Source organism: Acanthisitta chloris, unplaced genomic scaffold (genome assembly GCF_000695815.1).
Source record: "Acanthisitta chloris isolate BGI_N310 unplaced genomic scaffold, ASM69581v1 scaffold45574, whole genome shotgun sequence".
Classification (NCBI taxonomy): domain Eukaryota; kingdom Metazoa; phylum Chordata; class Aves; order Passeriformes; family Acanthisittidae; genus Acanthisitta; species Acanthisitta chloris.
Window position 1 is genome coordinate 1 of NW_008669551.1, and position 14444 is coordinate 14444.

Here is a 14444-nt window from a genome sequence, read left to right on the forward strand (position 1 = left end):
CGCTGCGGCCCGCGGCGTCCCCGCGGGGGGTGTCACTATCGCAGCGCCGGAGACCTGCGATAATCCGTTCGCTGAACGATTGTTTCACTTTAGAAAATGCTCAGCTTGTCCTGTGAGCTAGTTAGGAGGAGAAATACTCAATACACAGCGACCGTGCCCTGTGCTAGTTAAGGCTCTTAGACAATAACTCTGCGTTATCTCGTGATGTCCCTGTTATGTCATCTCTAGCTAATGTATAGTCTCATAAGTGGGGTTTGGCTCCACAGATGACTTTGGTGTGACATACTGCAGCCGTTTGTCAGTCTTGTCGTTACTGTATGAACCCAGTTGCAGTTTCCAGGGGCTGTTTCCAACCAGGAGAAGTTATGAAACATAAGTGCTGCTTTGAAGGACGCTGAAAGAGAAAAGCTTAATCTACCTCAGCAGTGTAGTTTTTGTTAAATAATTTACAGTTTGTAATGTGAGTTAGTGGCACAAGTGGAGCTTGGGGGGTTAATATGGAGTGATCCCTTCTCTGTAGGGGCAGTAATCAGCCCCAGCTGCTTTGGCAGGTCTGTAATCTCTCTTAAATAGGTGTGTTCTGCAGTGGGAGCTAATGTTCATGCTAGGTAGGCTGCTGAAGGGATACTGTTCCTGTTCAAAGCCTATAAAAATAAGTCCCTGGCCTATGCAGCACTCCTAGAATAGCTCTGTAATAAGAGCATAGTTAAACATGTGGTAGCAAGTTTATTGTGATGCTTTCTAGTGTGTTCTGATGAAGTCAGGCAGCTGAGGCTGGTTTTACTAACTGGTTTTCAGACTGAAGTCTTGAAATACAGTGTTTGTGCACTATTTGGAAAAATTACTTTTTTTTTTTTTTTTTGAGACAGGAGTTCCTGACTGATCTGCTAGTTTAGTTTTAGTCTGATAAGATGTTCAAGAAAAATCATATAACATCCATAAAATAAAAAACTTTACTTTTATAGTGTGGTACTGTGATACCACTGCCATTATGACATTGCAGTATTAACTTGCACTGAAGCTGTTTGTCTGGGCAGGCAGAACTGAACATTGACTCGGTTAATGCTCAGCTCTGAAATACTTACATAAACAACCCATTTTGCAGTACTTACCCATATGTAGGCTTAAAACAGATGACGCCCCTACATGAACTTGGAGGCAGCGTTTCCATGATGAGAGCTGTTCTCTAAACTCCTCTGACATGCTGTGGGCAGGCTGTGCCTGTGCTGAGTGAGGAAGGGTTTGAACTGAAGGGTGATAGAAACTGAACATTTGCCAAAGAGCAGTGTTTCCTGTTCCCAGTGTGAAAACTCAGGACAGTGGCAAGGGGGAAGTTCAAAAACAAAGAAATTTTAGTCATAGAAGAACATATGCTTGGTTGACTGACTCTCTTTGCCTTAAAAGCCTCTGTTTCTCAGGAAGCTGTTAGAGGTGGTGCATTTTGTTGCTGAACTAGCTTTTGCCACATCAGTTTGCTGTAGGACTGTGTTGTTGCCATGTTTTTCCCATTATCTGCTTTGCATTTTGTCTGATGACTTCTGCTAAAGAGCTGTTCACAGCAAATTTTAAAAGGCCACACAGGTCACTTCTCCAGCAGGTATAGAACTTTATGCTGCTGGTGCCTCTACAAAGATTAAAAGCAGATCTATCTTTAAATGAGTTAGGTAACTACTGCCTTCCTGGCAGATCATTTTAATGACTTCATGAGCTGTGTCAGATTCCTGCAGAGGACTAAAATTATAACTTTTGTGTGGTTGTCACCAGGAAGAAGAGTGTGTGGTATATCTTGATTTCCGCCCACTCCCCAATCATTTGTTAGTCACTTGGTTGTTGCTTCTGTAGCTCAAGGGAGAATGTTCTAAATGTATCAGTGGCTTGGGTTAAAGTCTTTGTGGCTCGACAGCACATCTCCAAGAGGGCTCAATACCATCTAGTCCCCAGAAGAACAGAAGGTCAGGACGTGCAGGCAGTGAAGACCCAGGAAAACTCACCCAGGTCTCAGCAATCTGTGGTTTAAAAGCCTTCTGAGCTGCGAATGAACATATCGACTTGCTTTCTGAATCCATCTGATTTCTTGGCATCCTGTATCCTTCTGCAAGTTCTGCAGCTTCACTGTATTTTATGTGAAGAACTGTTGTCTTAAGTATTTTTTGAAACTGTCAGCTGGTTTTGTTTGTCACCCCAAGTCATGGTATTGAAATTTGCCCGTTCGTCTTCCTTAGTTTTGTGAGTCTGAGCTGTTCCTGGGCATGAGGAGTGGGTGCCTGTGCTCTGTGTCCTTTTCAGCTGCATTGATGCGTAACACAGTATTTTGTGTTTGTGTTGCTGCTGTGTGATAATTTGTCAGCCCTGTGAGTTTGCATAAATGTCTCCTTTGATCCACCATGAATGCATATTTATATAAGCTATTTATTGTTGGTCCTCTGGTCTTAAAAAAAAATACTTCCTTTTGGATTTTGGTGGCAAAATATGTCCCCTCAAATGCTTTGTCTGTTGGCTCAGCAGTGAGTACCCAGTGATTCAGCATTAGATGTTGAGTGTGTGGAGCTGAAAGGATTAGTTTTGAGAAAATCCAGTCAGTGTCGGCGTGTTAATGAACCACAATGGGAAGAACAGAAGTTGGATGGTCTGTATAAAGCATGAAAACTGTGGTCTTGGCTGGTATGATATTGTGTAGTGAGAAATGGTGTAGTTCTGTGTTCAGTAGTGTCAGGAAAACCTGGTATTATTTGTATTTTGCCCTAACTGCTTTTTCACGTAATAAAAAGCATTGTACCCTGTTGTGATAGAAGTGTCTCTTAAACTGTTAGGAGAATTTCTGTCTTTCCTTGGGAGAACTGTTAATTCAGGTTCTCTCTGTACAAAGCTGTCCTTGAGAAGTCTTGGCCTAATAGGGCAACTGGACAGTGTTATATGCTAAATGTGTTATAATCTTTGTTTCTGAGACTTCTTACCAGAAAGGTGTTGAATATTATACACCTTCAAGCTTTTATAAGAGAGAGAGGAGAGCACCTAGGATAGGCTAGTGAGGTGGCTCTAGTTCTTTGGCAGTTCTGGCTTGCACAGCTTCCAGCTCCTTGTGTTCCTCTGTCTCCCTGCTGCGGGGCTAACATACCTGTTTGTGTAGCTGCTTGGTGATCCAGACTGTGGAAATGGATCCAAGTGAAACAGCCTGAAAAGGGGAGAAGAAAAAAAAAGATAAATTGTTATTTTTCTATGGAATTAATTTCTGTAACCTATTGCTGGGGAGTACAGCCAGTCATCTGATTGATGCAGTGCAAGGGATGATGACAGGGATGGAAAAGAGTGTGAAGGGGCTGCCTAAGCAGCTGTAAGTGGTTGTGAAACCTTAGTCACAGGTGAACAAGGCCCTCCTGATTCCAGTGGCAATTCTTCCTGCTTAAAAGTCTTTCTGTGACTTCAGGTGGTAATAACAATTCAACCCTACAGCACTGAGTGCAAATCATTATATGTTTTCCCTGAACTAGAAATGGTTTGCATTAAAAAAATAAATGTGGCTGTGGCCAAATCCTGGAAAGAGCAAACCAAGAAGTTTGAAGAGAAGATACTTTAGAAATGATCCAGTGGAGTAAATTGTACTTCATACATCAAATTGCTACATGGACCAGAACAGATGAGTGTGAAGTAGCCAGTGAGCAAATTAGAGTTTTGCCAAATGGCTATCTACAAATGATTATTTTGAGCATCCATATTTTACTCATAAAATAAGCATTTTGACACAAATGTACTACTTACCTGTCTTCATCCTCAGAATCTTAGGATAATTATAGACATGTATAGAGAAATACAGTATTGCTATTAATAGGACAGCAGGCATGTTTTTGAGACTTTCACAGAGCATATCAACACATGACAGAGCAGTCATACAGATCAGTGTGGCAATGCAGGCACTAGTCTGTCTGCAGCTACATGATGAAACAGAGACATTTGGAAAAAAAGTCCTGTGGCTCTTGCCCAGCATTGAGCATTTGTTTGTTCTTAGTGGAGCCTTTGTTTTGACGAAAAAAAAAATAAAGTCTTGTGTTTTGTTTGGGGATTTTTGTTCAAAATGGAGCAATTCAGATTTAGAACAGACCTCTTTGAGAGGGAAATGCGCACACGTCTCCAGGAAGGGTATCTAAGATGAGAGGCTGAACTCCTACAGTTGCTGTCAGGTTTGGAGAGAGAACATATGAAAATGCCTAATCAGATACTTGATATGCTCACTTGGTAGCAGCAGTGGGCATGTGGGTGTACCACCTGCAAAGGTATTCTGCATAAGTAGTTCATTGCTGTTTATTTCATTTACAGTATCTGTCACTGTCTTTCAGGAAATGGAGGATAAGGTGATCAGTCCAGAAAAAGCTGAAGAAGCAAAATTGAAAGCAAGATATCCTCATCTGGGCCAGAAGCCAGGAGGCTCAGACTTCTTGAGGAAGAGGCTTCAAAAAGGAGTGAGTTCTTTATTGTCCACAGGGTATGGACAAAAAATTCCAAAATTCATGTGTCTCTTGTTTGGGGTTTTTTTCCACTCCACAGGCCTTTGCATGGTGAAAGAGTCCTCAGAGATGTAAATTTCATGAAAGCACAAGGAAGATAATTGTTTTTCCACAAAGCAAATGCCAGGTTGGCAGGATAGCTGTTTGTAGCATCAGTGGCTCAACCACACTTGTTATGAAAAATTAAACTTAGAAGCTTCTAGACTCCATGGGAAAACATTACAGCAAACACCAAGGGTTAGAACCTCATCCCTATTTTGTAGTGATTTTATCTATCTTGCCCATTCTTATGCCCCCCAAAACGTATATCCCCTCTTGTTATCCATGTTTTTAGCACATGAGAGTTCAGTGCCTGTTCTCACACCAGGCATTGTCTGACACTAGTGATTTGAGAGTGGTGGTATGATTCTGGATATACACCCTGACCAAAAAATATTGATAGAAGAATGAGGAGTGAGTTAACATTTCAATATTGTTCCACATCTAACCATTTTCTTAGCTATTCGACTGTTTATTTTTTTAGTTTAATTATTCATATAGTGATTATGTAATGCCCTTCAGCCATGCTAGAACTCTGTTCTTGGACTAATCATAGTATGTCACTACTTCTGATGGTGCTTTCACTGCTGTCACACTGTTGTTTTTCTTTTACTATTGTCTAGGCCCTTTGAGTACAAACAGTGATTCCAAGTATAAGTCCTTCGCAAACCAGCTGTTGGAGTTCAGTGCTGATCTAATTCTGTGCTATCTGGTAACATCTCCTGGGAATTGTTACTGTTGGCAGGTTTTTTTGAATAATCTTTCTGTCATAAATTGGAGCATATGCAGCATTGTTAATGGCTGCTGGGCACGGGCAGGTGGTAGGTGAGGTGACTCCCTTTGAGTTATGCTGTTACATGGTCAAAGGCAGCCCAAGTGAGACTTCAGTGGGTTCAACACGTGTAGACACGGAGGGGGAGAGGGTAAGTATGTATTGTGATGATAATTCAGGAAAACAGACCAGCATTCACTCACCAGGGGTTGATAGCCATAAGGAATTATGACTGCTTACACTTGCCACCAGCAAGTACAGCATCTTCACGTTGATGATACGCGATTGGATGCAAAGGCTGTTGCGATGTACTCACACATTTGAGCAGAGGTAGATCAATGGCCATCTCAACTGACTTGTGCTACTTTGAAAGATGACATAAAATTGTGGATTCCAATTCACAATCTGCCTTCTTCAGTTCCTGATCTGGTGGTAATAACTGCTTTCCTTTTTATCTTTTATTATTTTTGTTCAGTGTGCTCAGTGCTTTAAATGAAGAGGCATCTTTACTTGATACAGGGCCTGGTGTACTTCGGGCTGCTTGCTGAAGTTTAAAATAGAGTGAGGATAGTGTGTATGCTTGGAGGTAGTGTTTCTGACACGAAGACACCTGGACAGACATAATCAGTTTGAAAGGGATGATCAAATACAGGCCACCTATGAGAAGCTAGAATCAGGAAAATACAGAAATAAGTTAAAAGGAAGAAATGGACTGATATTCTAATGCATGAAGGATGGTAGGTTTTCTCAGATATTCTCAATGTATGTGGTTAGCTGTAGCCCAAATTTTCTTTGATTTGACAGTTAGGACATGCTCTGCCAATTCATATTTGCTGTCCAGGAATATTCTGCATTGTGTGCACACACCATTATTAACACACTTTCTCCAGAATAATAGTAGACAAGAACAATGCTACACCATGCTCCTGTGGAGGGATTCTCTTTGGAACTCACATGGACAGAAATAGATACCTGTTAACAGCTGTAACATATCCAGAGATTGTGTGATTGTGTTATTACCCAGCTGCTGCTTAAAAGTTTCCTTTGGTTGCTTCAGGCTTGAAGGGCGAAATATGAAAGCCTTTTTCCAAACAAGATTATGTTCTAACGTGAGGTCTAAACTGCAGATGTAGTGCTAGAACACTGTGGTGTAAATAGGGATTACACCATCAAAAAGTTTGAGTTGGGAAGGTTTATGAATAAAAGTGATTCAGATGTACTAGTGTCTGCATGGGAAAAATAGATTTGGTAACTTCAAGGCTCTGGCAGGGAATATTGATAACCTCCTTCAGCAGGCTCTGCCTGAACAACCTCTTCCCCCTTTGGTAAAACCCTGTTAAGTCAGGTCTTTAAACTGCTGCTACTGAACATTTTGCAGCTGGTTAGTACTCATACAAAATAAGCTGTATGGTGGCAGTATGCTGCCTGGAAGCACTTAGACATAGCAGATAGTGATGGCTGTTGTTAGCTGGCTGAGGACTGTACAAAGGTAACTGTGGGCTTCTCTGCAGAGATGATTGTGATTGTAAGCAGCAGTTAGTGCTGTAAATCTTAATCCTGAATCTAGGGGTTTTTTTGCCACATGAAATCTGCTCAAAATCATGAGTTGCAAGTACCTTAATGGCAGACCTCATGGTAAGATCTAAAAAACACATAACTTTCCTTCCAAGTTATCTCAGTGAGCAGTTGAAGACTTGATGCAGAGCTTGGACGAAATTCCATGCCTCATCTTGCCATGATGCAGATAAATAACAGTCATTTGGCTTTAACATCCATAGATAACTTAGTATTTTGGGAAGTCTGACAACAAAAAAGGCTCTTAAAGGTAATGATAAAATTTTTGCTGATATATTAAGGAACACTATTTTGGAGGAATACTGAATTTACTTTTGTATTCAGAAAAAACCCTGGAATGTGGGATAAGAATTTCCTTCACATAGTGCTTTTCAGAAGGACTGTGCAGTAGATTTGACTTTGCTAAATAATTGGTTTGGAGACTTTAGGATTTATAATTTTACTGTTTTAATGTATACAGAGAAGAGGTTTTCTTGCTGGCCTGCAGTGTCGTGCTACTTTGATCTGGTGTGATAGAGCAGGCTCTGTTCTTCAGCTTCAGTTCATGCATTGTTTGGTTATTCTGTGTAGCAGAACTTCTTCACTGCAACAAAATTTACAAACCCCAAGGCTTCAGTTGTGGGAGATGAGCGTTTAGGATAAACAAGGCAAAAATAATGTTCATATATGGTGTGAGTTCAATGGTACACGTAAAACATTAGCTGTGTACTTACCTGATATTAAGAGTTTAGCTATCTGTGCCTAATAGTCTTACTAATGTCTTTTTTTTAATGGACATAGAGCTACCTTGATGAATTGGGAAGATGTTACAACTGTTTTTAAAATTTAAAATACTTGTTTAAAGATGTAATTCAGTATATACATCTGATAAGATTTCAAGCTTTTAAATATATTTGTGTTTTGTCTTCTAGCAAAAATACTTTGATTCTGGTGATTACAACATGGCTAAAGCAAAGATGAAGAACAAACAACTGCCTACTGCAGCTCCTGACAAGACAGAAGTCACTGGTGACCATATTCCTACTCCACAGGATCTTCCACAGCGGAAACCATCTCTTGTTGCTAGCAAGCTGGCTGGCTGACCAGAACAGCTGAACTGCATGATTATTCTCATTCCTGTTATTTCTCCTTAATAGTTATTTCTCACCCTCACATCCCCCTTTTTCTTTCTTACACTAAGTCACGAGACTGACAGCTTTGCAGGTAGCGATAGCATGTGCTGCTATTGTAAGGGAATACTGTTAAGAGTAAAACGTGTAGTATTTGGACTAGTTGAGAACAATGCACTGATTAAAAAGGACAGGTTTGGTTAGAGCAATGTAATCTACTTGAAAATGTACATATTGCCCATTTCCTAGTGTAGGACTGGTTCCAGCAAGTGACATCGCAAGTTTTACAACTTCTAATGTTTCTGCTTTTGTTATTTCATCTTAATTACAGCATATTTGTATTTAATATAACCTCCAGTTGTGTTGGGTTTTTCTTCCGTGTTTGGGTTTGTTGTCTAAAATAGAGGTTTAGACCACAAGTTGCTAGATGGTAAAGCATGTACAAAAACCAAGACAGGGCTCTGATTGAATTTTGTTTCTGCTTTTGAACTTGAACGGCCTTAAACCTGTTTCAGCTTTAACAATAGAGTTTTTACTTGGGCAATATTTGCCCATTCTGGTGTAACTCTTGTGAACCTAGTGCTTATTGACAACTGCCTGTTGAAGCTGGTATTCTTTTCAGTTCCGTAGCTTAGGACACACTTTTGTTGAAGATGTGAATGAAGTGTGCATGTGCATAGACTGTTGAATTCACTCTTGTGCCATTTTTTGTAAATACAATAGTTTTGCACAACCTTTTGCAAACGTCTATTAGTTTTACATTTTAAAAAGCAGATAATGTGCCAATCAAAGCACAAGTGATTCTGTATCTTTCAAAGTCTTGTCCTGAAACTGAGAGCCCAGAATCTTCCTACTGAAAGTGAAAATTGTCTACCTGAACTTTGTGAAACACATTTACACTTGACTGAACCCTATACTTTTGCGGTTGTATATTTAATTTCCCGACAATGTCCAGCATTCAAATATAAATCTGGAATTTGTACCTATTTTTGCAGGCAAGTGCCCTTTCTGTTCAGCTTAAACAGCAGCTGTTTAAGCTTTTAAAGCTGAAATGCTCTGTCTGATGACATGGAAGATGGCTAAATGTACTGTTGTAGAGAGCTGCCTGGGTGGCAGACAGCAAATCTGGGCTCACTAAGGTCTGATATAAAATTGTCTTTGGGCTATTTTAGACTTCTGGAAGCAGAAAGGTCTAATTTTCTTCTTGGACTCCTGAAGAGGTAGTAAACTATCTCCTTTTCATGATACAGCAACCCCTCATTGGCTTTGGGGAAACAGATGTATGGAAATGGTATTTATATAATGACCTATTGTGAAATAGGTGACTTTTCATATCAGAAAATAGGAATGAACTTGAGTTCACCTGTATTATGCAGGTTGTAAGTACTAGACAGGCAAAATACATAGTTGATATTAGACAGGTGACTTGATGCATTTGAAAGCATGTTTGTTGAATGAAATCAGAATATTAAAAGTGCAGGATGATCCATAATTTAATTGATTTTCATATAGGTAGTCACAGCCTTCGTGTTCTTTGGGAGAACAAGTCTGAAAAGATCAGTTTACTGATTACCTTTTTCTTTAAAGCAACAGTTCTGAAACAGCCTATTGAAAACAAAGCACCAATGTGGGCATTAGAAGAGCAAACACTCTTACAGATGCGTGTTTTTAGTAGCATGCACTTTGTGCTGACGTGGTCAGAAAGTTCTTGTGGTATAAAGGACTGCTAGTCAAAAAGAATGCTGGCCCATATCTTCTGCAGTGCTCTCTTCTAAAGGCAAACATAAAATGGTAAAAAAGGAAAAGAAGAGTCTTTATTTGGTCCTGTTTTGATCAGAATGTACTGGTGTCTATGTCATGTCTTTGAGAGAAGTAATTCCAGAGAATTTCAAAATTACTAACCTGATTCTTTTAAAGTCTGTATTGCCCTTTCCTAGTAATTAAATGGGCTCTGTCAAGCTTGTCCTTATTCCTTACTCCACTAGTATTATAAAAAAAATTGTGATTTTTGCAGAGCAGGTTGAGAAATGGACCTACTTGACTACTTTAAGAAATTAGGCTGGAAGAATGACAAGGAAACTGGAAATACTGAAGCAAACTGCTTTTTATAGATGTTTGTTTTAATGTGAAAATCCCTCTTTATTTTTCTATGTATAAATGAAATTGAAACTTAATGGTAGGACTGGGCCTGAAACCAATGTTGAATGATTCAAGGTGACTTGCTGTGTACTGTCTGGTGCCACTATTCTGTAGCTCCCATAAGGTGGAGCTTGATGTTTGGGAAGGTTTAAAAAGATAGCCATTTAAATTTAAACATTCCACTCACTTAGCTACAACTTGGCTTGTCCTGCTGGTTGGACAACACAAGCAAGCTCACTCGGTGCAGTTCTTAAGGTTACTACAATTTCAGCTATGAATATATTATCCATGTGTATATTTGAAGTACTGTAATACTAACTAGGTCAATGACTGATTATGAGCCTTCACATCCGACAGACCTCAGCAGCAGGCACAGCTATTTTGGTTCTATACACTGTATAAAACTTAGGTCCAATAATCACTTAACAGTAAATTGAACGTGACTGCTTCTTAAGGTTACTACAATTTCAGCTATGAATATATTATCCATGTGTATATTTGAAGTACTGTAATACTAACTAGGTCAATGACTGATTATGAGCCTTCACATCCGACAGACCTCAGCAGCAGGCACAGCTATTTTGGTTCTATACACTGTATAAAACTTAGGTCCAATAATCACTTAACAGTAAATTGAACGTGACTGCAAATTGATGCTTACTTTTAGCTTACTCCAGCAAGATAACTCAGCTATCCAAACTGATGTACATAATGTATTATATGAGTTTTACCATTTGATAATTGCCTTTTTCAAAGAAAACCTGTCCACACTAGACTGGCAGTCCCTTTCATATCTTGCCTTTAAAGATAGACAAGTGTTTCGTTGTTAGAGTAGTATTCATGTAGGCTTATAGTAGCAGATAGCACCAACATTTTATTTGAGATAGTTAAGTGGATTAATTACAACTTCACTGATATGTCCCCAAATCTGTAACACCAAAGGCTTCCCTCTCATTGTTCTTGATGTAGTAGGACAGTGTTTGTGTAAAGGCCCCAGGAGTACATTTTGTTGGACATATTTACACCCAGTCAAGATGTTAAGGTGATAAAAATGTCAATTGTTCTTTACAAACTTACACATTGTATAGTATACAGAATAAATTGATCTACTTAGTTTTTATTGCAAAATGGAGGTTTGTCTCATCTTTACTCTGGTTTCCTAAACAATATTGGATACTTCGGTATTCTCTACTGAAAATTTCTAAACCCTAAATCTTGCTACTCTGTATCATTAAAAATATGACTGGGCTTTGGTTTCTAGTATGTTAGACTACAGAATTACTTTAATGTAATCACATTTATATATATTTCAGTGCTTATTTTTCTATTAAGGCAATTAAAGCTTATTGTTTGAAAACTCCGTAACAGATGATTGTTTTGGTCCCTTGCACTGAGTGAAGGGGATGTCTGGGAACTAGCTTGGCATAGAGATGTTTGCATTGCTATAGACTATTGACCTAAATATGGCAACATTTCCAGAAATCACGATGCTGGAAAAAGTTCAACTCATTTCATAGTCATCCTGTGACTTAGGTGCTGATCTTTGCACAACTTCGAGATCCATGTGGAATATTTGCACAACTAGCTCAGACACCAAGGTCACAGTAACATCCTCTGTGCTCTGCACACCTGCGTGGTACAGGATTTTCTCTCTTCCTACATACTCCTTGCATTGCATTTCAGAGTTCTTACCTGTTCAGTCAGTCTGGCCTAACCCAGTCCTGTTTGTTTTCTACAGCTTAAAAGCTCCAGACTTTGTCCTCATAGTGTGAGAATACGGGAAGGGGTAGGATGAGGATTTTAGCCTGTGAATTCCCGAGCTTCGTCAGTCTTTCCAATGAAAGCCACTTGGAGTTAAACTGATGGTCAGTGTTGAATATGCAGTGACAGAGTGAGTGGGCCCTTGCACTGGCCATGCACTGGATATTCTTGCTGTGCCTCCAATGGATTCCCTTTTTTGTTTGGCAAACAGAGAACTCACTGCTCACTTGCAGTATGATGTGGCAACAAAATGGGAAGCCCTACATGAAAAGGGAATTTTCCTGTCACAGTTGAACAGATCGTGGATGTGAACAGAACATAGATGTAAAAAAAATGATAGGACAGATGCTTTGTAGCCACTTCTGGGCAAAAAAATTACATAAACTGACTTCAATTCATAGAACAATTATTTTCTGTTATTTTTATTGGCTTCAAGTTCAGTATAAAGTCCTGCGTGTGGACTGTGTCAGCTGCATCAGCCACACACTGTCATCTGGAATACCTTGGGAGATGTGCTCTGAAAAACAATTCTGTCTTTTTGAAAAGATGATGTGCTGGACAAGGTCATTTAAAATGTTGCCACCAAATACTTGATGCAGCAGATGCATCTTTAAGTAATAATTACGTAGTCGGTCAGGATATATTACAAACAGGTTGCTTCTTAGTAACTCTCATTGCCCCCGATTCCTGTCCTTAATGGCAGATTTGAAATCCTGGTTTATGCAAATTGTGTCAAATCATAGCATATTTTGGACTCAGATATCTATTTTTTGCTGTGGCTTATAATTACATTTGGCTCCTGAGCTCCAGCTGTGAATGGCTGATATCAGTAATCCACAGTCCAAACAAACTCCTGAAATGAGTGTCTTTGAATTTAGAATAGGTATCATCCTGAAAAAGAGGTGTGACATATTGGATGTGAAGGAGCACAGGGTCAAAGGGGAGGTTCAGGTCCCTACTGAACACAAAACTGACGTTTCAGTTGATTGTGCAAACAGATAGGTTAAGGCTGTTGAAAGGGAAATGATCACACTTTCAGATGAACTCCAAGACACTTCTGTTACACATGAATGATGACTGGTAGATTTAGTGTAGATCTCTCTGTTTTGCTGGAGCATACAGATGAAGAGCAGCTATGCAAACTGCTTAGCCAAAACCTCACACCTCACCTGGACAGCAGTTCCCAGGAACCTGTTCTGGGCTTCTTGTAGGACGGAGAGCAAATGTCCAGTTCTGCTGTTGGGAGTGAGCCTCCTGGCAGGGGACAGTAACAGCAGCTGTGGCTGATAATCCTGGACATACTGGTAGAACATGGGAAGAAAGGTATTTTTTAAATGCAGTGCACATTAGTTTAAACTCTCAACTTTCCCAGCAGAAGCAAGAAATTTTTTAACCCCTATTCTGAATTTGCTAACCTTGGTTTCCTACTTATGAAGACCATATATGTGCACCTAATACAAACAACTCCAGCTAGGGCTCCTTATTTTCATCCTGGCTAGTTTTCTCTCTCATTTGTCCTTGCTACTGTCTCCATTTCCCTTCCTTCAGGTAGCAGAAGTAAAGTACTGCTAGATTGTAGCAGTTACTGTGTTTGTTTTGGGAATGGAGATAGTATTTAGTCTCTTGCTCTTACAAAGTTATGAATGAGTTTTGACCTGTCTCTTTCACGGCTCATTTTGTAAACAGGTTTGTCTGTTTCTTTCATAGTCACAGCAAGTTTCAGAGGGAGTATAGATACTATACACTGAATACACTACTGTTTTCTAAAGATAACTTTGAGAGAGGATCCACCTGAAAGAGTCAAAGCACTTTGGCGGAGAGTGAGGCAAGCACAACTGTTTCAAACTTGATTTGTATTTTGGACCACTTGGGCTGGTAGGATGCATTTCCAAGGTGAAACAGGAAAATTAGGATAGTAATAGATTCAGTTCTGCTGTCAAAGAACTCTTGCTGTAGCGTGAGCTGTAAAAACCACCCATTACCAATTCATAAAGCAATGAGGTGTCATCTCAAGACCTAGCTGGAACATGGATTATGCTTTTCGTTCCCTTTTGACATGGATGTTGAACTTTTCAACACGTGTGTACCTCCATGTCTTGGTGAGAAATGGGCTGAAAGAACTTTGGGCCCAGTTCTCTTCAGCGCTTTCAGCAGTGGTTTGAACGATAGATGCAATCAAGCTGGAAGAGGCTGTAAACAATTTGAAGGATGGGATTAGAATCGGAAAGAAAACAAAAAATGGAAAACGTGGCAATTGGCAAATATATGCCAAAATACACAGCGGGAATAAGTGGCTGGGTGGTAGGATGGCAGGCACAGAGAGGCTCTCACAGAGATGTAAATCCAATAAGCCGAGGCGGCTGCAGGGAAAGGATGAGGAAAGACGGAGCCGGTGGTGCCCGGGCTGGGAAGCAGCGAAAACGACAAACATCGCGGAGGAAGAAACGAGTGATTTGTTCAGTCTAGGAGAGAAAAGCATAAAAATAGCAGGATCAGGAGGGGGCAGAGGCGGAGAGCGAGGGTCCCGCAGCGCCCGGTGCCGGTCCCGGG

At 40.0% G+C, this 14444-nt stretch overlaps 1 protein-coding gene and 1 long non-coding RNA gene across 2 annotated transcripts; both read left to right on the plus strand.

The window, feature by feature from the left end:
* Positions 1 to 1849: 1849 nt before the first annotated feature.
* On the plus strand, positions 1850 to 9283 carry ARPP19 (cAMP-regulated phosphoprotein, 19kDa). Its single transcript, XM_009073335.1, has 3 exons — positions 1850 to 2191; positions 4332 to 4454; positions 7797 to 9283. The coding sequence occupies exons 1-3, from the start codon at positions 2189 to 2191 to the stop codon at positions 7965 to 7967; spliced, it is 297 nt and encodes a 98-aa protein (XP_009071583.1). The 5' UTR covers positions 1850 to 2188; the 3' UTR covers positions 7968 to 9283.
* Positions 9284 to 9994: 711 nt separating this feature from the next.
* Positions 9995 to 11493, plus strand: LOC103800943. The gene is made up of 2 exons (XR_624741.1): positions 9995 to 10388; positions 10589 to 11493. It is a non-coding gene; the product is annotated as an uncharacterized LOC103800943 (long non-coding RNA).
* The last annotated feature ends 2951 nt before the right edge of the window (positions 11494 to 14444 follow it).

Bases quoted from the DNA above. Each gene is read 5' to 3' on its own strand.
- ARPP19 (XM_009073335.1), top strand. The intron at 4,455-7,796 runs GTGAGTTCTTTA...TTTGTCTTCTAG, and splicing joins GGAAGAGGCTTCAAAAAGGA to CAAAAATACTTTGATTCTGG.